Below are 26,742 nucleotides of genomic sequence, written 5' to 3'. Positions count from 1 at the left end.
GCAGAATGCAGCACGCATAGAAAGAGGAAAAAACTAGGAGAAATAAAAGCATTTCTTGTTGTTGTACCCCCCCCAAAACCTCCCTCGGCGAGGAACAGAATTCTGACTCATTCCCAGGTATACAAATCGTTTTAAATCTGGGAATGTGGTAAAATGCATTAGTGTTGCGTGGTAACACCCACAGCAACACCCATGGCACGCTCCTTTCACGCAAAGTGCTGTGTGAAAAGGGCCCGTATTTACAAGGCCACGAAAAGCCACGCAGAGTGGCTTTACGTGGCCTTGTAAATATGAACCCTTACACTATGCTTATGTGTCAAAAAAGCGAGGCTTTGGCGCATGGGGCTTGAAAATACACTCCATTGGCTTGATGTTCATGTTGAGATTTACTTTAGAAGGGAAAACTGGTCTTTCACCATGTATAAGTTAGAAGTGAGATATGGTTCAGCTGTGTTGTAGGACATGGTGCTAAAATGTTGAGGTAACCAATAAATAAAGTTTTGTGTTTTGTTTTGGGTTTGATATATTGAAGCAAGTGCATATAGTAGTATAGCTAGGTTCAGCTGTAGATTTCAAACTGAAACATTTTTTAAACTGTTTTTGTATTACGTGTAAGTCAGTAGCAAAGTAGTAGTTTGTACGTTGGCTTGGGTAATATTTAAAATCTACTTATTTTATAGAAGATATACATAACTGCACACAGTTAGAATGCCTACAAAAGCTCAGACGAAAAAGCAACAGAAGCAACTACAGTATCTCTGCAGAAATGGGGTACAAAAGGGGCAAAATGCTGAAAAAGTGCTGAAAGAAATAAAGAGCTAGTGGTAAGAGGACAAAGTAATTTCTTTAAAATATATGTGGACATTTGCACAGATTACAAAATAAAGGAAACACAATTATGACTATGAGAAACAAGAGTGGACAAAGTGTACATTGAAAGAATAGAAAAGATTGTAACAAACATGGACACAACATAACCAGGAGACAGAAGCAGTTTAAGGAAATCAAAGCCAGGATGTTTTGTAGTAGAGTGGTTGTAAATTTAGTGAGGAATTTAAAAAAGTGTAGAAGGAGAGATGCAGTGAAACAGAAAGAACAAGTTGAGAGAGTAGTTGATAAGGCTTTTGCTTAAAAGAGGAAGCTTTTCTTCGTTCTGATTCTAAAAAGAATGAAGACTCCTGACAAAATAGTGTTGTGCATGAGGAGACAAGACTAGAAGAAAAGATTAGTGAATAGAAGTAACTTGTGTACAGTTTTTAGTGGCAAATGGATACATACTTCAAGTGGACCTGCGAGCTGCCTTTGATCTAGTCCAGTGGAAAAAACTGTGGGAAGCCTTACACATACAGGTTGCGAGTTATTTACTAAAGACCATTATTAGACTACACAGGGATAATTATGCCCAAGTAAGTTGGGGGAAGAATGGTGAATTGACCGATAGGATAAGTGTGAGCAGAGGAGTGCGACAAGGATGTGTACTGGTGCCCCCTCTGTACACCCTATATATCAATGAATTCATTGAGACACTGCGTGATTGTAGAGGTGACCCTACCAAATTAGCTGGCCAAAGAGTGGTATCTCTGCTTTTTGCTGATGACACCCTACTCATTTCTAGGACACTGATGGGTCTCCAAAACGCAATGGATCTTTTATTAGTATCGTGCAGGGAATTTGGGCTGGAAATGGTTGTAACAAAAAACAAATATAGGTCTTTAATCCAAAAGTCATTTAGGGGGATGGTCAAAAGGGGGGAGACACCATTAGAGCGGGTGATGCAATTTGACTACCTGTGGGTCAGGTTGACGAACTCATTAATATGGGCCCCGCAAGTTGCAAAGAGCCATCTAACACTCCAAAATGAAAGTTCTGCAGTTATAAAAAAATGAAACAGTCAGCTTTTAGGCCGGTTGCCGCAGTTATCAAAGTTTATCAAGCCAAGGGCATTGCAGCCGTGGCTATTGGGTCACACTAATGTAGGGGTGATTGAAAAACCAAGAATGTTTCTATAAGATCAGTCCTGGATCTTCCCCAAAATGCCCCCAGGACTCCCATGAGCTTGGACCTCAAAAGTGTAGTACGTGCAATTGGCTTTTGGCTCCTCGTTTTTTGGATTAGAGTTTGGTCAAACAATTACCACTCTCCCTGAGACAACCACTGCTTGATGTGATGGCATTAGACAAGAAAGTGGCTAAAGTATATTAGGAGCTGGATGCTCAAATTGGGTAAGAGTGAGTTCTGGACAAAGCCGGAGAGTATTGAGAAAAGATCTGAAAAATCTAAAACAGAGATACTTGGACCACATCAAGAATTTATGGATAAATGGGGGAAGAACTGGGACCAAACAAGGAGGTATGGGGATTTTAAAGATCATATGTATCAGAGGAGTTTTGAAACACCATAGAATCTGTGCTAGTGAAATCTCTGTTCTTAAAATGTAGATATGTCATCTTGCCAGTCAGTGAATTCTGCAGTCACTGGAATGGTGCTAACATCTCGCCCACCTGTCCTGCCTACTTGGCTGCCCATGAAAATGAAGCACATTTTTTGGGTTTTTTTGCCCTGAATACACTGCGATCAGACAAACCTGTCTCCCAATTTGTCGCATTCTATAGCTGAACCACTTAAGAGACATTACTTAAATTCTTCAAACTGCTCGCACTGAATGGTTAGTCTTTACCCTGCCCAGATACCAGTTGTACACCTGGAGACTAAGGATTAGGAAGATGAAACTGCCCTCAAAATAATGCTAATGATTATGTCCTGTATTGGATGGTGGTGATTCATATTACGCTAACCATAGCAATCTCATATCTTACGCCGGGATATCTGGTATAGGTTAGTTTACTGAGATAACACTAGTGCCCAAGAAGCTAGCTACCAATTGCTGCGGATATGAATTAGATAATATGCGTTTTAGTCGATTTTAATTGTTTTGGGGTTTTTATCTAGTGGAACTGTATATTTTATAGGCTCATTTTTTACCACTCCTGAAGTATAGGTTTTTACATGCTGTTATGAATGAATTAATTTAGTAAATTATTGTATAGGTTTATGATATTGATGAGCTTTTATGATTTTTGTATAAACGGAATAAAGATTTTTCTACTAGTACAGAGCCTTTATTTAATGAAGAAAGCTATATCGCCAGGATAACAGATTAGTTCATGCTATTGATGATACAGTGCAAAGTTATGAAATGAAGAATGGTACTCCTATAGCAAGGTGATGGTACCTAGAAGTTATTGCAGAAGAGGTACAAGGAAGGCATAGTCAGGGTCCTGTATACGAATGGAATTGAAGTAGTGTTTGTAGTATTAGACAGCAATCCATTGATACATTAAGAAAATTCCTACATATCTTTCCAAGGCAAAGTTTAAAACACAAAATAAGTTATACCACTCAACAATGTGAACTTTAGTTAGGAGGCTGTACTATGTGAAAACTCCTGCTTTTTGTTTAGGAGAAATTAAAATTAGAGCATTTTTGCATGGTAGTGTGGCAGACGTAGAAAAGGTTTGTGGTGATGTGCAGTTTCATTTCATGGGTCCTGAGCAGGATTCTATGGAAAATGAAGAGTGGTTAAGAGGAGGAGTTGCAGATAGTTTTAAAGCGATTACAAAATGTAACACAGTGTTGTCTAAAAAACACAGAGTATGTTTGGGTATGTTGTTGATGCACTTACTAGAGAATTTAAACAGAGACTGTGAAAAAGTAAATAATGATAACTGCCAAAAGTTAGCTGTGTATTTATTTGTAGATGGACAGTTTGACTGGTCTTTACGGCAAGTTATATGTAAGTAGTGTTACAATAACTTAGACGATAATAAAATGAACAGAACAGATATTGGATACCAATTTTGTAAGATAATACAATGCCTGCTAATGTAGGAAAACTATGAAGGGGCAAAAAATGTTTTTTTAAATCAACATTTATTATTATTTGCAGCATTGCCGAGGGCCGTTATGGACTGCTCTCCAGCGCGCACTATACCTCCACAATCCGGTATGATGCCATTGGGGAAAACTGTGGAGCTAAATCTTGAAGTTGAGATTGGACTGTGGAATGAACTCTGCTTCGATGTTGTGGCTGCTATTGAAGTTGAGGGTCCTTCAGCCTTGTGTTGCCTTCTTGCTGCTCACTATGAACTCCTCTTAAAGAATGTTCTAGATAAATGGGTGTGTTCTTATTCTTTTAGTTGAAAAGTATATTTTCCAATGATATTCCTTTATTTCCTGGTGACATGATTTTCTGTTTTGTGCTTTATTTTTTTTAGTGGTTTTGTAAAGTAGTAAAGATTTTTTTGTTCTTTTTTATGGTAACAAAAATGGCAACTGGGACAGGAAGAATTCGAAAAATGTGCAAAAAATATATTAGCATGTATGATTTTTGCAGCATTGTGAATAGCTGTACCACACTGCTCACAAAAGTTATAACAGTACACTCCATGTAATGTGTGGCCATTCTTGAAAACTCAGGGGCCTTATCCGTTACAGTAGTCTACACCTCTGAAGGGACTTTCTTGCAGGGAATTGTTGCTTGTGCCACTGATGTAGATGTTCCTCCAGCTTCCCTCTATGATTGCCAGTTAGAGATGTTTTCTATGCAAAGGTTGGTCGCACACTGCTCGTCACACCAGCAAGTTGCCCCAAGGGACTGTGGTAGATGTAGTGGCGACGGCGGGTACGCCCATGCCACAATGTATAAAGAACAGTATGTGTTGCGTTAGCCATCCCTGGACACGTGTTTCGAGGTAGTTGCCTCTCGTCAGCAGGGAGCAGGTCAGTGTAAAGGGGTGCCGCGTGGACTGCCAAAATGTAATTAAAACAGGTCAAGTACCTCTCATGGCGCGCAGGTGCAGATCCAAGGCTCGTCAGCCCGTTGGCTCATGGGAGCCGTAATAAATTATGCAAAGGTTGGTCGCACACTGCTCGTCACACCAGCAAGTTGCCCCAAGGGACTGTGGTAGATGTAGTGGCGACGGCGGGTACGCCTATGCCACGGCAGTGTCCAGGGATGGCTAACGCAACACATACTGTTCTTTTTACACATCTTGGCATAGGCGTACCTGCCGTCGCCACTACATTTCCCACAGTCCTTTGGGGCAACTTGCTGGTGTGACGAGCAGTGTGCGACCTACTTTTGCACAATTTATTACGGCTCCCTTGAGCCAACGGGCTGACGAGCCTTGGATCTGCACCTGCGCGCCATGAGAGGTACTTGACCTGTTTTTAATTACATTTTGGCAGTCCACACGGCACCCCCTTACACTGACCTGCTCCCTGCTGACGAGAGGCAACTACCTCGAAACACGTGTCCAGGGATGGCTAACGCAACACATACTGTTCTTTTTACACATCGTGGCATAGGCGTACCTGCCGTCGCCACTACATTTCCCACAGTCCTTTGGGGCAACTTGCTGGTGTGACGAGCAGTGTGCGACCTACTTTTGCACAATTTATTACGGTTCCCTTGAGCCAACGGGCTGACGAGCCTTGGATCTGCACCTGCGCGCCATAAGAGGTACTTGACCTGTTTTTAATTACATTTTGGCAGTCCACACGGCACCCCCTTACACTGACCTGCTCCCTGCTGACGAGAGGCAACTACCTCGAAACACGTGTCCAGGGATGGCTAACGCAACACATACTGTTCTTTTTACACATCGTGGCATAGGCGTACCTGCCGTCACCACTACATTTCCCACAGTCCTTTGGGGCAACTTGCTGGTGTGACGAGCAGTGTGCGACCTACTTTTGCACAATTTATTACGGCTCCCTTGAGCCAACGGGCTGACGAGCCTTGGATCTGCACCTGCGCGCCATGAGAGGTATTTGACCTGTTTTTAATTACATTTTGGCAGTCCACACGGCACCCCCTTACACTGACCTGCTCCCTGCTGACGAGAGGCAACTACCTCGAAACACGTGTCCAGGGATGGCTAACGCAACACATACTGTTCTTTTTACACATCGTGGCATAGGCGTACCTGCCGTCGCCACTACATTTCCCACAGTCCTTTGGGGCAACTTGCTGGTGTGACGAGCAGTGTGCGACCTACTTTTGCACAAGAGATGTTTTCTATGTTAGTGGACGTCATCCCACATGAATATTTTTGATTCGTCTCTCTAGAGAGAATCTTTTCAAAGAGTGTGCATTGTACTCGTTTTGGAGCAGTGAGCAGTTTTTGATTCCTGTTGAGTTTGGGTAAGAATGGGTAGTTTTATGGGTGTTTTGTAGTTCTCTCCATGTGCGAGTTCAGATGTTAAAAGTTTTTTTTTTTTAAACCGTTTAGGAGTGACTAAATTCAACAAGATTCCAGGAGTGAACTCAAGTTTTTCGATGAGAAGGGTACACAGAAAAGAGCATCCTTCCTCCTTGCCCTAGATTTTGGCTTTAATGAGATCCAGTTTGGTGCTTAGGTATGCTAGGCAGCAGGCCAGTGATTGTAGCATGTTGATTTGAAGCTCAATTTTTGATACCTGCCATAACAAAGCTATGGCCATCGCATATTGAGAGGCACTATCAGAGGGCATAAACGGATATCCAGATTGAGAAGGCTTAAAGGATTCATGCTTTGTTGCATCAAGTACTCTGAATGGCTTTGGGGTGAGCACTGTTTTTTCCAATTTGTGTTTCAATATTGGGGAGAAAAGTTGAGAGATTGCCTAAATTGTAGTTAAACTCTGTCTTACTGTCTGTGTTTAAAGGTTACCGACTCATCATGTACGGTCAGAGAAGCAGGTCGATTTCTGCGGATTTGAGCGACTGTTATCCTTTCCTGCTTTTCTGTGGATGGTTGTTGTCTTGTGCGGATTTCTCTGGTGGTGTTATTCCTGTCAGCTATGTAATTCTTGGACAGAAGTGTTAACCCTTCTTTACAACATTCTTTATAACTAAGCCTTCAAATTTGTCAGTACCCGCACAGGTTTGAGCAACTGGTTGGTGTGCCTTGGGCAAGAACGAGTCCAGCACCACTCAGTTGTGTAGAGGCTCGGTGCTTGTGCATTGTTCAGATTTGAGAGATTCAGCACTTTTATTTCATACTGTGAGGCTTGGAAATACTGGGTGATGAGTCAAGATGAAGTTGGAGGCACCGGGAGAGCATGCGGAGCCACGGGTCACTTTATGCAGCTCTTTATTAGTTCTAGGGACTCTTAACTATCAGAATGGGTTGTAGGTATAACTTTTCCCACTGCTAATCCCTAAACTCCAGCCTTGCTGCAGCTTGGTGACTTCCTTCTAGGCATTTTAATAGTGCAAGTGACCTAGTCGTTATGCTGCGGCTGGTTAACAAGCGGATGGTGTTTCTAAGTGAGGAAAACAGATGGCACGGATGAGCTTCCCTCTTCCTTGCAGCTCAGCGCTATGATAAGCAGTGGTCGAAGCGCAATAACAAAAGAATGGTAACTGTGAGGCTGTGCGCGAAGGAGGCACGGTTAATGAGTGCGGCTAAAAAACACAAATAGTCTGCAACTTTTCTCGGTCTTTCACCTTCAGGTAACGACATTAAATAAGGCACAGCTTAAATGAAAAGTAAATGCAAGTTAAGTTATTCAGTGGGAAATGCATTATTGTACATTATGAAACCTCTATCATTTAATGCACTCCATAGGCCTGTTCCTATAACCAGAGAGCCACAGATTTCAATCCTGTTGGGAGCAGTGGAGAATAGTGACGTGTATGTTTAGTGCTATGAGGTCTCAGTTGGAGACATAAAGCACTGTGAATATGTAATTCATTATTTTAATATTGCATTATAAAAGAGGGTGTTATACAATGTGCAAGATTTTATTAAAAAAGTGCTACCAAAATATAGATTTTAGGAATACCCAAACTATACATAGTGATTTTGTTTTTTTAACTTCCATTAAAAGCCCACACTTCACATGTCAGCTAACTCCCTTGCAATGCCACTCAAAAAGAATACACCTGTGTCATCAGGAATCTTCAAGTGATTCATTCCATCAATTAGAGCCAATACCTGCTTTCAGGCATCCTTTACATTTGCAGATTGACCAGTTGCACATATTTACTTTTCTTTCAATTAAGCAGGCACCCTGGCAAGAAGGCCCGTCTGCCCTTCCATCGGTTTCACAACACAGGAGTCTCGCTGCCTTACACTTCAGCTGAAATATTTCACCTCTTGGAATTTACCGTCCTGGGACAGTTATCTTTTCACAAGTATGGTACTGTTTTTTCCTTAAATTAGAAAAGTCTGGGCATGCCGTACCCCTCAGATCCCACCCACTTCAACCACTGATTACATGGTACGCCTGCTGTGTATTTTTCGAGTGAAAATTAGGCCTTTAACACCCATGTGACCTATCCCTGGATACTAAGTTCAACAACGTGCGCCTCGTCAGTAAGAAGTGCTTTGTAAATACAATTTAGAATTAACAAATCGGCTAATTATCCAAAGACCTGAGACTGCTAGGGACACGAGAAGCAATAGAAAGCTCAAAGGTTCCTGTACCAATAAATGAACTTTGAATGACCTGCGAAAAGATTTGCCTATGGCTGGCCTTGAGGTCCAAGACCAGCGCACATACCAACTAGAACTTCTGAGTCTTGGAACCTGCAACAGCCCGGTCTACTGCACACGACCAAGGAAGGAGGGGTTAAAGTCCTTTTTAACCCCATCGGCGATGCGCGCTTGACAATAAGCAATACGCAACAGATATTTTGCGCAGGTCCGCTATGGCCATTATTTCAAACAGTCTGCGATAGTACCTGCATTTTCAATATATCTTATATACTTTGACAGCGATGAAATACTGGCAATTTCCAACGTGAAGCAAGGGTAGACGGCCAACATATTTTCAAATTAGCCCCTTGGTTTAGTAAACCATGCGAGCAGTTTACACATGTGAGGCAGGAACAGGGTTAGAGAAGCTTCCCTTGGCGCGTATCAGTGCAATTTTAAGAATCCCATTCTCCCCCACCATTTAACTGTAACGTTATCATAGCTAAGCCTTACTCCTAAACGCGCTCTGTTACGGTCTCTGTAGCAACTAGGACCGTGGTCCAAATAAAACGCGTTACGTCACGGCGCAGTGGCGCGCACTGTGCGTGCCGCCGTCACCTGGAGACTTCCAGCACGTCAGCCATTACGCATAGCTCCCACATTCCGCACAGTCTCAGGAGTCCCGAGCGGCAAAACATGAATAAATCAGGTAGCTTTGACCAAAGAGGTGCAGCTTGGTCTGCTGCCGGGAATCCATGAAGTCAAAGAGAACCTTAATCTCCGTCACCATAGGTGCGTAGTCGGCTGAACGGAACGAGTATACGTGACGGAGATAAACTTTATAGCGTATCATATTCTCAACTGTGCAGAGAAGCTGCCTGCTATTATACAGTTCGAAAGGATGCGAGATGAACTGCCCTTTTGCGTTGGAATTAGTGACCTGGAGGTTAGTTTATACATGTATACAACAGGGTTTGTAGTGCTACTAATGTCTCCAATTTAAGCTTGAGCATATAGCATGTCTGCGATATGATGCACACAATTTATTCTCACTACACAATTTATGCTAAATAACGATTGTGTACATTCAGAGTACTCAACTTTCTCACAGATCGTAGCCCAATGGAGCTAGGGTGTACCATACGCTCTTCTACCAATTTTTCTTCTGCCTTACCTGTGACGCAACGGTGGCGGTGGGGCTTCCGAAAGAGTCCACCGATGAGAGGTACTGGGACTCGGCTGAGGGTGATGAGCTGCAGCGGGAAGGAGAGTCGTAGTCTCCGGAAAGTCCTTGATACATGTCCCCAGGTGGCGGGGGCGCCTGCCGGAAACCAACTCTGGAGAAGTGTTGTGGTGGACCCCTTGCCGATGGTAGAATGGGGTTTTAAGAGCGAGGTACCCCTCCTTGTACGGATCTGTCTCAGTTTCTTGCCATGTGCATTGGCCCCGCCGTGCACAAATCCCAGGTATACCAGCTGCCGCTGAATCCAAGGGTACAGCAGCTGCCGCTTAGAAGTAACGATATGAACCACTTTGAAAGATCAAAGTCCAATTTCTACAGTTATCATTTTCTCACCGGCAGTCAACATTAAATAAAAAAGGTCCTCCTGCATCCTGTATTAGTTTCGAATTGCCAATATGATGACATGGGTGATATTTTTGGGTGACCGAGAGATCGAAGAGACGTCTTGATTATACTAGGGTAGACACTCGAGATTTGTTATAACTTTTAGTCTACCGATATATAGAGGAAATGTTATGTAAGGTCTTCGCACCTTCTCTTTAATCCTCTTTGGAGCAGTACCGTTTACTAAGTAGCAGCGTTTGTCGTACCTCAAAGAAGAGCGTATTTCTTATATCTTAGATGGCAAAGCACTATTTGGCAACGTCTGAGTCAGCATCGCTCATTTTTTTATTAGATAGTTCTTGGCTTTTCTCTGTCCGGGGCACCTTGATTAGCTCCCAGTTGGATGTGCTTAATATGTAACGCCAAGAAGTCCACGCCGGTCTCTTGGAGTAATTTCTTTTGGACAAGGCAGCTACTAACATATGCGGACTTCCAACATGGTTCCTACAGGTTGCGAGTAGCTTGGATAGTAGAGTATTAGCACACCTAACACCAAGGATATAGTACACAGTTCATTCCATGGTCTAAAGTGTATCCACGTAAGCCATGTGCCCAGACCAAGTGCAGGAAGTAGTAATCAGCGGTTTCTGCTGCCCAAATCGGATGCCCTCCAGCGTCCTACAAACGGCTCGTTTATCCACTTGCTCAGCCTCCCAGTACAGATCCGATAAACTGAAAACTTCCGACAAAAAAGGTATGTTATATCCAGTTGCAGTCCACGATAGCCAAAGTCAAATCCGTGTTCTGCAGAGACCATCAGCCTTGGAAGATGTGGAGGCTGAAGCTTGGATTGCGTATTCTAGTAGGGAACTCCCCGGTGCCTCTTAGTAGTATTTTGTATCTGAATGTCATTGCGCGTGCGCCCCGTCTCTTCTCTGCAAATCTTATGAATGAATCTCGTCGGCGCGCCTGGGTTTATATACACAGCTAAACACGCCCCCTTGTTACGTCGAGCACTTCATTTTTCGTACTCCCTGATCCTTGTAGAACCCGAGGAAACGGAATATGACGCCTCTTGGGTATAGCGAACATACGCTGCCCGTGCACGCACCACACACAAACCGGGCTTTCACTTTGGTAGAAACGGACTATTTAGGGTATCCAGTGGCTTTGGTGAGACAGAGGGCGCGCCCGAGTAGGGATCCCCGTCCCCGCCCACCTTGGAGTTCCTGTGACGCAGATAGCCATATATGGTGCTGTCTCTGCTGTGTGTTTGTTTGGTAACCAAGCACGACGTCAGAGGGAATCCCTCTCAGTCCTGGCTCAGAGTAGCCTACATTATTAATAGTAGCAGCTTCTACTACCGAGCCATCCGGGGAAGGAGGCGGGAAGCGACGTTGTGATTAGGAGAGGACTGCACAGACGGAGCTAGAAATAATACGGTCCGATAGCAACTGCACTGCTTGGTGACAATTGCACAGATACGCGCTCACTATCACACTGAGCAAGCGTATTCACGCAGATAAAAAAAAAATACAGCGCAAGTGGGAAACGCATTTTTTTTGCACATTTATATAGAGCGAACTCTCCCGAAGGTATTGGAGCGCTTTACATGAGCACCAAATCAATCAATCGAAATGTAAATGATTTAGATCTCTTATAGGATCAACAATTTAAATAAAATACATTGTTTCATCACTTTTTATAAAAAATGTTATTCAACACATTTAAAAAATACAGGAATAAAACAGATTTCATAAATGTATACAATTTATGCAAATAAATGAATTAGGTGGAGATTTAAAAAAAGCAATCCGGTCAGTAGGAGAGGAAATGTTATATCTAATAACAATAGGTTTTATAAAAAAGTTGCTAGCCTCTACTATCTCCTTATTCGAACATTGATCTAAGATGCGTATTAAACTAAATCCTGGATTCCATTATTACATTTGTCACATACACCAATATTTTCATCTCGGTCACTCTTTTCTTGTGTAGGACTTTAAAGGGTGTCTACCTAGTTGGAGCATAATGATACATATCCGAACACTATGCTCCAGAGTAAATCTCATATACTATTGCGGGGTCTTAAACTCTATAGTAGGATTGAAAAGTTTATAATGTGATAACTGAAGACAATGTGCCTTATCAAGCTCGTAGCTTAACGTGGGTCATATTTTTCAAAAAATGCTTCAAGTGTGCTGGAGACCACGATTGGAGAATGTTTTCTGTACATTGGAAGTATTCTAAGGCAGTCTTAAGATTTGCTTTAAAAGTGTCTTGTTTTTTTCCCTGACTTTAAAGTTTCATATTTCAATAAGGCTCTTAAAGAGCATTCTTTGGCATGCAAGAGTTTAAAAGCTCATCTTATTACGTTGGCTAAAGCTATTGTTGCGAGTTCAAGGCGAAGGGTCTGTACCGGGATGGCCTGGCTCAACAATATTATTTTACATAATAATTTGCCTTCACACGTATTCAGTTTGCTCCATCTTACTATTGGAATATTCTCAATGACATAGGTTATGGTTGGTGGAATTTTAGCCCTATATATTTCTTAAAGAGCATGGGAATGTCTCTTGCCTTAAGAGGAGTAGAATTTCCTAAGGGTAACCCATACCTATGAGCACCAGTTACCTTACACAAGGACACATTTTGGGTAGTTACGGGAAGATTACGTGATTTCTCCAGATTCACAGGATGCCGAGCCGACACCAAGGCTCGAAGCTGGTTCCCCAGCTCCAAAATTGGCAGCTCTGGCCGTAAGGCCACATCCTCCCCCCATTAAAGGAGGTGTACATATTGTATGAACAGTTAGTACTGAGTTAAATGTGAAAGTTCAGCAGAGGCTTGCATTTAGGGAACAAAGACTCAGGATGAGTGTAGGCGTATGAAAGTATACATGCGCAATGAAAATGAGGAAAGAACAGCATTATAGACTGCATCTCCATCAGTGTCAGTTCTCCACATTTTGAACAAGCACACCAAAGTCGGGGTCCTGCTGTGAGTTTTTAACAGGGTCAGTGGAAGCAAACACACTTTTTAAATCCAAGCCAACGTAATTAATACTTTCATGCTGCTTGCAAAGAAGCACAAGTGTACTGGCCCCGAAGACTGTCGCAGGCGATCGACTTGATTTATTTTTCTTTAAATATAATAAGTGAGTGGCAGCTCTCCTCTGGGAGAGATGTGATAACCTGGAGGTAGAGGTTTGTGTGCAAGAGGCTGAGCATCTTGTAGTAGATGGTGCAAAGCTACACGCCAGGCAGCAGAATCTCTAGAAATGGTTTCCAGGAGGCACTCACAGGACCTTGCTAGGAACTAGTGAGGTCTCCTATAATGGCCAATTACGAAGAGTGTTTCTATATATCTACCTTTTTTATCTCCCGAAACCAAAGTTGAGTGGAGTAATGGGCAAATATATATATATTATAGAAGTAGGGATCCCCTATATCTCGACCGAACGAGGGTAGTACACAATGATGAATTTGATATTATAAATTCCCCAGAATTCCCTGGCCCAAACCCCTCTGATTTTACACTAAATGAGAACATGAAGAACTATAGCCTGTTCCCACCTCACTAAGGTAATTACTAGGGTCAGCATTGAGGGTGAGGGGCTAGGCCAGCCATCTGCTATTAGCATGTCGGCCACCATTGTCACTCCACCGGTCACGAAGCAGGAAAACTCGCCCGCTCTCTCAGATTAATCTCCTGAAACATTGCTGGCACCCGCCTTAAATTAGAAGATGAGGTTTGGTTGGAATATATTAGGAGTTTCGACATTATTTGTCTGCCGGAAACTTGGTTTAAAAAGAGCATTGCGTTGGAAGGCTATTATGCCCTTAAGGTTCCCGCCACCCCCTCACCAGCGAGGATGGAAAAATGAGTGTTGTTAACCTTAATTACAGTCAAATATGGCTCTATAAAAGCCCACTGTGTAAGCTCATCCCCATGGTTCCAACGGATTGTGATTTCGAGCATGCTGCCGGTTAGGGTTGTACTGGTAAACTGGTACTATAATATTTTTGACTTAAAGAGCTGTCATGTCATAGGAGCCTTGCAATCGGAAATTAGTAACGCTGCTGGGAAGTGGCAGCCTTTGTGTGTGTTGTGGGTGGGAGAATTTAATTGCACTTCCTGTGAGCATAGTTCTGATCGAGTTTGTGGCGCCTTGAATACAGAGGGGCAGCAGCTAGGGCATTTTATTCATACCCCGCAGGGCGAGGCATTAAATTCCATTATTGTTGAGAATGACCTAGATAGTTTGATTATTAGTTCCTTAGTCCATTGTCCCACTTTTGTGGGCGGGGTAGGGAAAGTTTTATTGATTTTATGTTTATTTCTAGGGAGTTCTCATCTCTGGTCTACAATTTTAATATAGAACCCAATGCTGTGAGTGACCACAACCCTCTCACTGTCTTTCTCAATGTAATAGTTCAGGCAGGGATCGGAGACGGTCGCCGGATTCACTATAACTCCAATAAAGGGGTAAGAATAAATTGAGGTTAGATAATCCCATCACAATTTGAGGCGGAGACAATTAAAATAAACTACGATCTGATAATGGAGTGTCTCCACCATGACTCTCCTACGGCTTTGATTGTACAAAATTTCGAAAGAATTTGCACAAGTATTGCTGATAGCCTAACACTTCCGGTCAGGGTAGAACAGCCCCAAGAGACACAATGGTTCAATGCCGAATGCTCCAGAGCCCACAAGAATTTAAAAATTGCCCTCCAGGCCACTCCTCGCAATAGAACTAAAATTAAATGTGCCAGGCGATTATATAAAATCACTATCAACAAAAGGAAATATGAGTTGAGGCGTTTAGCCTGGGAGGACTTGGAGAAAGCAAGTGCTCTTAAAGACAGTAAAAGTTTCTGGGCGGTGATTAATAGACCACTGTTCACAGAGGAAGTGAAAAAGATGGATTCACTGATTTTGAGAGACACCTGGGAATCTCATTTCACCACTATATTTAATCCAACCTGCGTGGAGCGAATACTGGGCAACGATGACCTCCCCTTAGATTTGTAACTGGCTGCTAAACTCAGCGCCTCGCTTACAGTAGCAGAGGTTGAGGAAGCCTTAGTGAAAGGGATTTGCTGGAAGGCCCCAGATGGGCCCCACTGGACTTATTTAAAACAAATATCAATCTCTGGGCACCCCTGTTAACTAATGTTTTTAAATCAGTTGTGACTGGCTCAATCCCTGCCTCATGGAAGGAGGCCATTGTTGTCCCTCTTTTTAAAAAGGGAAACCGAAATTAGCCCGCTTGCTACAGGCCGATCTCCCTTATAGACGCTACTGTCAAGGTGCTGGGCAGGGTAGGTCTTGCTTGACTGGAGGTATCGGCGAATAGTAAGGGGGTCATTTCTAAAACCCAATATGGCTTCCGTAGGGGGTTTGGCACCACAGAGCAATGCCTAAACTTGTCCCTGATCACGGGCAAGTTTATGAAGGCAAAGGGGGGTTCTATCCACTTTGCCTTCATGGACTTGTCTAGCACCTTTGATACTGTTAACAGGGAGAAATTGTGGGCGCTAATCGGAGATATGGGCATAGAGGAGGTGATGCAGCGCGGAATGCAAAATCCCTCCCTTCGTCACAGATCATAGATCACACTCAATCACTACATTCGCTGGTGGGGCCCATACCACCAACATTCATCCTCTATTAACCTGTTTCCAAAGAGGTGATTGTTCCATTCGCTGTAATGGAACGAAGTACTCCCTTGTCCCTAATGAACAATAGATTTCCCTACCTTTCTCTACTTATTAAGGCCTAAACTTCACCTTTTAGTACTCCTCCCATGATTAGGCCATGAATCAGCTAGCTGCTGGTTGAAGTGATAACTAAATCTATAATTTATTTACATAAATACACTTTTCATAATAACGACCCAACACAGTTCTTGTAATAAATCTTTATCTAAATAATTGAAAATCGAATCATTTGTTTAATCAAGCAGTAAACCATCATATTTACCTATTCTGGCTAAAAGTCGTCCTCTAAGTCAAAATCTTGGTCATCAGTTCATACTGTCAGAGTCTTAGGAAAACAGCTGTCCTGCAGTGTCACCGTCCTCTCCGTCAGCATAACGTCAGGAAATCGAAAATCTTCGGAAGGGTCTCGCTTCTAACCTCTCTATTCTATGATATTTTATAGTAAAATTGCATTCCAAAAGTAACGAGTAATATTTTTGAATGCTTCTGATTGGTCCGTTAAAATGGTTCAACAGCTTCCCCATACGCAAAATGTGTCTTTAGATATAGTTCATAATTTCTTCGGAAAAGTATCTTTTATTGTTTCTTTCAGGGCAGCTGGCTGGTAGCCCAGAGCGTCCTTGAATGGCACAGTTGAGTTAGGGTCGCGTAGAGGCCACTGCTGCTGATGGTGACGCATGCGCACTTCACCTAGAGACTTTCGCAATGGAGTCAACTCGTCAAATAGGGATGTCAGCCATTTTGTTGCCACTCCAAATGGTCAACTTAAGCAAAGAAACACAAAAACGTAATTAATGCATGGAAATGACTAATAAAATGTTATCCCCTTACTAATACCCATATGTGTGTGTATTTATCTAGCAGAAGCAACACTTAATGCGGATTATATTCACATTTATATAGCACAAATCACGAATACATCATGAAAGCATTATATATTCATTCAAAATTCTAATTATCTATGATCAATATGCATACATAATTTAGTTTACGTATTAGTTAGGCCATGCAAATGCAATTCCCACGTGTATTCTTATTAGTAAAGTTGATTAAATTCCACAGCAATCCAATTAATACAATTACGATTAGTTAATTATTCCTATTAATAGAAACATGCAAAATGGAGAGGGTATACAAAATTTTAAAAATAAAACCCGCTCCAGCAATCCCCCCCATTGGTGATTTTATCACCACAACAACACTAATTTATTCACCCTTTTACGGATAATTGAAATGCATTCTTGCTCTTATTCATAATTCAGTTTCCTCTTCATCTATTTTTGCCTTTTTATACATACTTTCTTTCCATTCTTCTAAAGTTATCTCTTCTAAATCTCTATCTGGATCCTTTTCTTTTCTTTTTAGTTTTTCTCTTTTTATTTTATTCTTTGTTTTCTTGTTTTTACAGCACATGCAACCTAATCTTAATAGCACAAAAATTACACATGTTAATGGAAATAATATCTTACCTATAAATGTACTACCTATTTTTACTAAGAAGTTTTTAATAGCAGCTATTTTCTTCCCAATCTTTTCCCAAACACCTTCAACCTCCAGTGGTACAATTTCATCATGCAATTCAGTAATATTTTTAATGTAAACTTTCAGATCTTTGCTTTCGTCCGGAATGTAAGTGCAACAATGTTGAACTTTCAGCATTCCACAGACTCCACCCTCTTTTGCCAATAATATATCAAGGGCAGGTCGATTTTGCATTACCATAGCACGCATGGCAACCATTTCAGTATTAACCAATAAGAAACCTCCAGCGGTGCTTGTTGACAAGCGATCCACTACTGTTGATAATCTTCTAATATTGTTCGCATTCAGAGATATTCCCACTGCTGGTATCAATGCTCCAAAAATGTCACCTACAATTTCTGCCCAAGATTCTCTTTTACTACGTACCAAATGATTACCTAAACTATGTACACCATCTCTTCATGAATGTACATCTACTTTTGTACTTTTGCTACTATCTATGTTAGCCATCTTTGTTAATTTGGACTGTGTCTTTTGACTTAGCCTCTTTTACTTCACAACTAGTTTTCTAACCTTAGGCTCTAAGGCCCTACTTGGTTCTACCAGTATCTATCGTTTGACTCAATTGTTATTCCTTCATCAGTAGTTTTCTAGATTTTCTCAGTTTGGCATTTCATCGTTTTTCACTTCTTTCTGTTCATCTAAGTACAGATTTTCCTGCTCTTCCGTTTCTTCTTCTCCGATGTCGGATAAGATCACTCTCAGGATTCCTGCTTCTTCTTCCTCTTCAACCACTTTCAGTACAGCCTCCTCTGGATTTCCTTGACTGCCTGCCTCTTCTTTTTCAGGCAGAGCCACGTACGTCCATTCCGGTGACTTATACTTCTGGTTAGGTTTCCTTGTTCTTTTTCCTTCTTCCTTATTTTTATTCGTCTCTTCTTCTTTCGATTTTTCTTGGCTTGTCACTTCATTCACCTGATCTGCCCTTGGTGATTTCACTCGTGTCAGCCGATATCTCAATCTCTTTATTTTGTTTGGCCACACTTCGTCCTTTTGAACTATTTTCTGTTTACCTTCTTTATTATTCTTTTCTTCTCTCCAAGCCCTTTTTCTTAGAACTCGACCATCTGGTATTTCATTTTCACTCTCTTCAGATTCTGTTTCAACTTGCTTTTTCTTTTCAACAACTTCTTTTTCCACTACTTGTTTTGTTTTCCCTATTTCTGTCCCTCCTCGGGTCTCCGACACGCAATCTTCCTGCTGGCTACTTGTCCCTTCACCTAGCTGGATGTTGCAGTTCCCTACACCTCCTCGGGGGTCTTCCGCAATCTGTCCCTCTCTTTCTGTACCTGTCCCTTCTCCACTTTGATCGATTATTTCAGGTGGAATTTCTCTTGGTCTTTCATCTGAAACTTCCTTCTCTCGAATATCTTTTACTGCTTCTTCGTTGTCTTTTCCTTTTTCTTTCTGTGTTCTTTTCTGGGACCTTGTCTCCCTTGTTCGTCTTCAGAATCTGAACTGGTATCAGAAATCTGCAATCGTCTTCTCAGAGAGATACTTCTGGGGACTAATATTTGATCAGGTTCTTTTTCCCCCCTTTCAGGATTTTCTTGTGTTTTTGGCTCTTCATTATCTGATTCAGTACTTGACTCTGATTCGTCATAGTACTCTTTTCCTTTGCTGTCAACTGGATTTGGTATCCTCAAAGTATGGCTGGCATGGATCCAGTTTTTCACTCCAGCACACTTCACAGCTGTTGTTGTGGTCAGAATGACTTGTCTTGGTTTTCCCCACCTTGGAACCAAACAATTTCTTCTTCTGTGGACTTTTATCCTTACCTAGTCTCCTGGGCTCAGATCATGGGCTGGCTTCCTTTCAAGAGTGGTGGCATCCGCTCCAACCTGATGAAACACAGAATGGACTGCGTCAGCCAGGCCTTTACAGTATTCCAACACCATGTCATCAGTTATTGTCATCAGCTTGTTGACTGGAATGAACACATGCCTCATCGCTCGTCCCATGACTATTTCATGAGGACTTAACCCTGTGGTTCTGTCTGGTATTGCTTGAATTGTCATTAATACTAGAGGCAAGACATCGGGCCATTTCATACCAGTGGCTAAACACATTTTCCCAATCCTGTTTTTGATTGTACCATTCATCTGTTCAACCACACCAGAAGCCTCTGGTCGGTAGGTACAATGTAATTTCTGTTGTACATTCAATGCTTCACTAATCAATTTTACAATCTCGTTATGAAAATGTCCTCCTCTGTCTGATTCAAGAGTCACTGGAAACCCAAACCTGGGGATGAATTCTCTCAAAAGTAGCTTAGCCACTTTCATCCCATCATTTCGTCTTGTTGGGAATGCTTCCACCCACCTGGAAAATAGGCAGACTATAACCAGAACATACATCAGTCTGTTACATGGAGGCATTTCAATGAAGTCAACCTGCATTCTGGTAAAAGGCCCTCCTTCTCGGCCTATGGTTCCTAGACTCACCACTATCTTTCTCCCGGGATTGTATTGCTGACATATTAGGCATCTCTGACATAGACTTTCTGCTACAGGTCTGAATTTTGGATTGTACCAGGTCTGCTTAAAGGACCTAATCATGGCGTCTCTCCCTATGTGTCCCTGGCCATGATACATCCGTGCCATGGTAGACATCATGCTATCAGGCATCACTGGTCTTCCATCTTGATAAACCCACACACGGTCCTTTTCTCTTGGTGCACACCCTGCTTTTATCCACTGTTTCATTTCCTCATCTCCTGACTCTTCCTGTAATTGTCTCACTTCTTCCCAAGTTCCCACAACGTTAGTAAACATTACTGAGCAAGAAGACATTTCTCTTTCCTTGGCCCGATTGACCGAATTTTGATTTCGTGCACAATACTGTGCCATATCGTTCGCATACCTGTTTCCGGTAGTGATGTAATCACTACCTTGACTATGGGCAGCACATTTCACCACAGCCAATTGTCTAGGCAGCTGTATCGCCTCAATCAATTTTCCAACCACTTCAGCATTCTTAATGGGGGTTCCACTTGAGGTCAGGAAACCTCTTTGTAGCCAAAGCTGGCCAAAATCATGGACAACCCCGAAGCCATACTGGCTGTCAGTTATCACAGTCACTCTCACACTTTTCCCGATTTTGCAAGCTCTGGTCAAAGCAACAAGTTCAGCTACTTGGGCTGACCTCACTCCTTTCAAATAAGATGCTTCCATCACTGCTGCAACCGTGCATACTGCATATGCTGCGCTTAGTACTCCTTCATCTGTTCTCAAACATGACCCATCAACGAACAACACAAAATCACTTTCTGGCAAAGGTACATCTTTTATATCTGGTCATGGCTTTGTGCAGTACTCAAGCACGTCCAAACAATCATGATCTGCTTCATCTCTCACTTCCACATTTTCAGCATCAGGTAACAAAGTTGCAGGATTCACATTCAAACATCTCGCAAGGCTCACATTTGTTGCACCTAATATGACTTTTTCATACTTAGTCAGCCGTCTATGTGTCATATACTGAGTACGACTTCTTGTCAAGAGAATCGCCTCGTCATGAGGTACAAATACTTTCAACGGATATCCCATCACAAAACCTTCACTCTGCTCCAAACTTCGACATGTTGCAGCCACTGCCTTCTGACACCCAGGTAAAGCTGCAGCCACTGGGTCAAGCATTGATGAAAAATATGCAATTGGTCTCTTCAACCTTCCATGTTTCTGGATCAACACAGAGAGTGCACATCCATTTCTCTCACTGCAATACAACTCAAACTCTTTCTCATAATCAGGCATGCCTAGTGCTGGTGCTTCACACAAACCCTCTTTCAATCGTTTGAATGCTGCCAATTCTTCCTTGTTCAATTCAAGGGGATCTTTTACATCACTTCTGGTCAAACGTACTGTGACAGTGCGGGACAGGTGGAGGCCAATGACTGTAACGAGTGGTGGACTCCGATACCGGTCTCACCACCTCTTGTAACCCCACAGCAGGAAGAATGGCTCCCCTTCGAGGAACAGAAGCACTGGTCAGACCCGGGAGGAGCTGGGCCCTTTAAGTGGAGCGGCTACGAGACACTGACCCCGCCCTTGAATGTCGTCACCGAGTGGGAGCAGCCAAAACAGGAAGAACCTCGCAGAGCGTCGGACGGCGTTTCCCGGAGGAGTGTTGGTGCAGAGGGAGAAGGAGGACGAGGAGAGGAGCGGATCGAAGGAGGACGAGGAGAGGAGCGGATCGAAGGAGGACAAGGAGAGGACCGGAGCAAAGGAGGAGGAGGCGAGACAGACTTCGGACGGCCAGGAGGCCCGGGATCCCGTGCATCGCCCAGCCGCGTTCCCCGGGGAGGAGCGTGGCTCGGTCAGGTACGTGACCGAGTAGCGGGCTGGTTAGTCAGAGGAGGGAGACCGCCTGTGTAGGATAGGTTTCCCGTGTCCCCTTCCTTTAGTAGTCACACTGCTAGTCACGACGTGGGGGGCGCTAAGGGGTCAAAGCACTGGTGATATACTTAGGGGAGTTCCTCACACCCGGTCCTGGAGATAGGGAGAGACTAAAGTGAACGGTCACCTGACATCGCGTTTCTTTTTGTTTCTTCCGGCTGGGGACCACCTTTCCCGGGTAGAGCCTACCCACGAGACACCTTGGGGAGACCAAGAGCCCGGACTGTCCAGAGAGGGAAAGGAGAAAAGAGAGTTCCAGCGAAGCAAGCCACCCGAACCGTAACAGATCAAGAACTCTGGCTGAACATAGAAAGATAAAGCGATACCTATCAATAAAACCCAGTTTAAAACACAGTTGCGTCCCGCCTGTCCCTGACACCCCGTTACAACTGGTGTCAGAAGTGGGATCTCCATCCTACTCTATCTGCCACAAGATGGAGGCCCTTATTCAGCACTTGGTGCAGGGACAAGAAAAGCTAGGATGGGCCGTAGAACGCCAGATGACGTCGGCCCAGGCGGACAGGGAAATGTTCCAGAACACCATGGCTGCGCAGCTAGAAACGCTACAAAAACCCTCTCCCGATGCAGGGAGGTCGATGGCATCGGAACCCAGACCGCACGTGCCCCATCCGACCGGCATCTCCCTACAAAAATATGTGCCAGGGGAAGACCCGGATGCCTTTCTGACTAATTTTGAAAGGGTAGCCAGAGCCTGTGGCTGGCCCGAAGACAAGTGGCCTTTTTTTTCTCGCTCCCCTATTGTCGGCGGAAGCCCAATCCGCGTATCAAGTGGCTAATCCAACAGGAGCCACTCCTTATGCGGTTATCAAGGATGTCATTCTTGAGCATCTAGGGCTGGATGCCGAGGCCTATCGACTGAGGTTCAGGAAAGAAAGAGGGCGGGTAGGAGAAAATCCCAAGACTCTATATTTTCGATTGAAGATGGCTGCGGACAAGTGGTTAAAGCCAGAGTCCAGTTCCAAGGAAGAAATCATGACGCGAATATACTTAGAGCAATTCTTGGACACCTTGCCATACGGGACACAGAGATGGCTGAGACAACATCCTAACCTGTCCGTAGCCCAAACCATTGAGATGGCGACGCAATTCGGGCGACCCCAACCCCGATACTTCACTGGGGAAAATGAAAAACCCCCCAAAGGCGGTCCTCTGCCGCGGGCGGAGCGAAAAGGCCAACGCGCGATTGAAGGGGGGCGTCCCAAACCCGGCCGCATGGACCCCCCTGTGATCCAAGGACCACAATGTTATGACTGTGGAGAGTGGGGCCATATTGCCCGTCTCTGCCCCCGGAGACGAACAGAGGAGCCAATGGAGGTCGGGTACTTACGAAAGGCCGTGCTGTACTCTGCGGAATTGGGGACCTCCTTTCATGTACGGGTAAAGATAAACGAGGCCATGGTAAAAGCCCTGTTAGATTCGGGCTGTAGACAGTCAGTAGTAAGGAAAACTCTAGTGCTTCCCCAACAATATCTCCCACATAAATCCATCCACATTAGGTGTATCCATGGGGACGTGAAGCCCTACCCACTGGCTCTGATCCCGATAACGCCCGTGCAACACCCAACACCAAAGGTAAAGGTAGGGGTGGTCGATACATTGCCTGAGGAGGTTATACTGGGGGTAGACAATCCGGGATTCTTATCCCTCTTTAGGGACGAAATAAAAAAGGGAAGAGACGAGGCTAACAGCCCTGCTTTGGCTATGGTCAGTCCTGATCCCTGGATTACAGACCGGAGTTTCCGCTTTGCTCAGTCCAATGACCGTACCCTTTTTAATGTGTGGGAACAGGCACACCAGAACCAAACCCAGGGAGGAGACAGGTTTCCCCGGTTCACCATCCACAATGACTTGTTATACAGGGAAGGAAAAGAAGGGGACCCACCCCAGCTATTGGTTCCCCAGCCCTTCAGGGACCAAATTTTGTTCTTTTCGCACAGTCACCTGACAGCCGGCCATGTAGGAAAGGAAAAAGCCACCTCTAGTGTTTTAAGGCACTTCTATTGGCCGGGTGTTTATAGAGACATAGAACAATATTGCAACACCTGCGAAACCTGTCAAAAGAAAAGCGACTGCCGCCCGCCTCCGGCACCCCTGAAGCCGATGCCCATCATAGGGGTCCCGTTCGAAAGAGTGGGCATGGACCTAATAGGCCCCCTTCCTCGTACCCGTAAAGGACACGTCCACGCCCTAGTGATAGTGGACTATGCCACTAGGTTCGTTGAGGCCTTCCCGTTACAGACCCCGAATACTAAAACCATTGCTGACAAGCTGATGGAACTGTTCGCGAGAGTCGGATTCCCAAAAGAAGTCATCACAGACCAAGGAACGCCATTTACTTCCAGATTGATGAAGGAGGTATGTCGCACCCTGGATATTGGCCAACTGCGCACCTCAGTCTATCACCCACAGACAGATGGACGCGTGGAGCGATATAACCGGACTTTGAAAAATACGTTGAAAAAAATGTTAACCATTGAGGGAAGAGATTGGGACAAATTGCTTCCCCTAGCGTTGTATGTCATTCGGTCCCAAGTACAAAGCAGCCTAGGTTTCTCGGCTTTCGAACTCCTGTACGGCCGCCAACCAAGATCACTAATGGAAATGACCAAAGATGCCTGGGAGACCGAAGAAAGACAAGACCATTGTACGTTACTGGAGTATACCAGTCAGTTGAAATCCAAAATTGGCAAACTACGGGATTTGGCTTTCATAAATTTAGAAAGAAACCAGGAAAGACAGAGGAAATATTACGACAAGGGAACAAAACTACGGAGACTACAGTCAGGAGACTGGGCATTGATTCTACTCTCCTCTAGTAGCAAATTCAAAAAGGAGTGGCAGGGACCGTTTCAAGTGAGGTATAAAATTGGGGAAACCTCTTACGGCATACAAGTATCTCCAAAGAAAATTCAAAGTTATCATATAAACATGCTAAAAAAATGGATCGGCCCACCACCCCGAGCAGCACTCTTTTTAGTACCCACCAAAAACACGCCGCAGACGACAATAGGAGAATTAGTGGTGAATCCGGAGCTCACAGAGGATCAGAAAAAGGACTTGATGGAGACCCTGACGCCTTTCTCTGCCGTGTTCTCCAATAACCCCGGAAGGACTAATGTAATAGAGCATGGGATTGAAACTCTACCAGGCCGAATCATCCGCCAGAAACCATATCGGATCCCTGCGGCTAGAAGACAGGCCATTCAAAGAGAAGTCACCGAGATGTTACAGCTAGGGGTGATAAGACCCTCCACCAGCGACTGGATGTCGCCAATCGTGATGATTCCCAAACCCGATGGATCCACACGCTTCTGTATGGATTTCCGAGCCTTAAACGAGATATCCACCTTCGACGCATACCCCATTCCGAGGGTGGATGAACTCATAGAGAAGATAGGAGATGCCAAATATATCACGACCTTTGACTTGACCAAAAGCTACTGGCAAGTACCTTTGAAAGAAGCCGATCGTAAAAAGACCGCCTTTTCCACGGAGCAAGGGTTGTTCGAATTCACGGTCTTACCCTTCGGCCTACATGGGGCCCCCGCGACTTTTCAGCGATTGATGAACACCATCCTTAACCCGTATCCCTCCTTTAGTTGAGCATATCTGGACGACATCGTGGTTTTCAGCTCGACATGGACAGAGCATTTACACCACGTATCAATCATCCTAAATGTCTTACGACAAGCCGGCCTCCATGTGAACGCAAAAAAATCCAGGGTAGCGTTCCAACGGGTCCGGTATCTGGGGTATGTCCTAGGCGACGGCGTCATTGCCCCACAGGTCGAAAAAATCAAAGCCATAACCGAGACCCCTTTTCCCTCTACAAAAAAACAACTGAGAGGCTTCTTAGGCCTAATCGGTTATTACCGAAGGTTCCTTCCCCGTTTCGCAAAAGTCGCCTCTCCCTTAACAGACCTTCTCAGAAAAGAAAGTCCCAACAAATGGTTAACTTGCCCCAGCGAAGAGGCACTACAGGCATTTCAGCAGTTAAAAACAGCCATAACCACCTCTCCTGTGCTAATCTCTCCTGATTTCACCAAACCCTTCATTGTAGCCACAGATGCCTCGGATACGGGGATAGGGGCGGTATTGTCACAACTAGGGGAGGATGGGTCCGAACATCCATTATTGTATGTGAGCCGAAAGCTGTTTCCCCGGGAGGTCAAATACCCCACCATAGAGCGCGAGTGTTTGGCCATTAAGTGGGCGATTGAGAAGCTCCATTACTACCTTGAAGGTAAGCCCTTCGTCCTGTACACGGACCACGCCCCCCTTAGGTGGATGTACAGGAACAAGAGCCAGAATCCCAGGATTCTGCGATGGTTTTTATCCCTACAACCCTTCTCCTTTACGGTGCAACATAAGAAAGGCAGGGAAAATGGAAATGCGGACTTTCTGTTGCGCTCCTTTTGTCTCCCCGAACGGGAGAAACCAGAGGGGGAGGTATGTGACAGTGCGGGACAAGTGGAGGCCAATGACTGTAACGAGTGGTGGACTCCGATACCGGTCTCACCACCTCTTGTAACCCCACAGCAGGAAGAATGGCTCCCCTTCGAGGAACAGAAGCACTGGTCAGACCCGGGAGGACCTGGGCCCTTTAAGTGGAGCGGCTACGAGACACTGACCCCGCCCTTGAATGTCGTCACCGAGTGGGAGCAGCCAAAACAGGAAGAACCTCGCAGAGTGTCGGACGGCGTTTCCCGGAGGAGTGTTGGTGCAGAGGGAGAAGGAGGACGAGGAGAGGAGCGGATCGAAGGAGGACGAGGAGAGGAGCGGATCGAAGGAGGACAAGGAGAGGACCGGAGCAAAGGAGGAGGAGGCGAGACAGACTTCGGACGGCCAGGAGGCCCGGGATCCCGTGCATCGCCCAGCCGCGTTCCCCGGGGAGGAGCGTGGCTCGGTCAGGTACGTGACCGAGTAGCGGGCTGGTTAGTCAGAGGAGGGAGACCGGCTGTGTAGGATAGGTTTCCCGTGTCCCCTTCCTTTAGTAGTCACACTGCTAGTCACGACGTGGGGGG

At 44.4% G+C, this 26,742-nt stretch overlaps 1 protein-coding gene across 1 annotated transcript in view; it reads right to left on the bottom strand.

The window, feature by feature from the left end:
• The window catches only part of FOSB (FosB proto-oncogene, AP-1 transcription factor subunit), a 129,062-nt gene extending 117,911 nt beyond the window's left edge, over positions 1-11,151 (bottom strand). Inside the window, exon 1 of the mRNA XM_085625569.1 lies at positions 9,640-11,151. Within this exon, the coding sequence (XP_085481695.1) occupies positions 9,640-9,765 (126 nt within the window). The 5' untranslated portion in view covers positions 9,766-11,151. The remainder of the gene's footprint in view (positions 1-9,639) is intronic.
• Positions 11,152-26,742: the final 15,591 nt, after the last annotated feature.

Source organism: Triturus cristatus, chromosome 9 (assembly GCF_964204655.1).
Source record: "Triturus cristatus chromosome 9, aTriCri1.1, whole genome shotgun sequence".
Taxonomy (NCBI): Eukaryota; Metazoa; Chordata; class Amphibia; order Caudata; family Salamandridae; genus Triturus; species Triturus cristatus.
The sequence above is the reverse complement of the archived record's forward strand: the minus strand, read 5'-3'. Positions and strand labels throughout refer to the sequence as shown.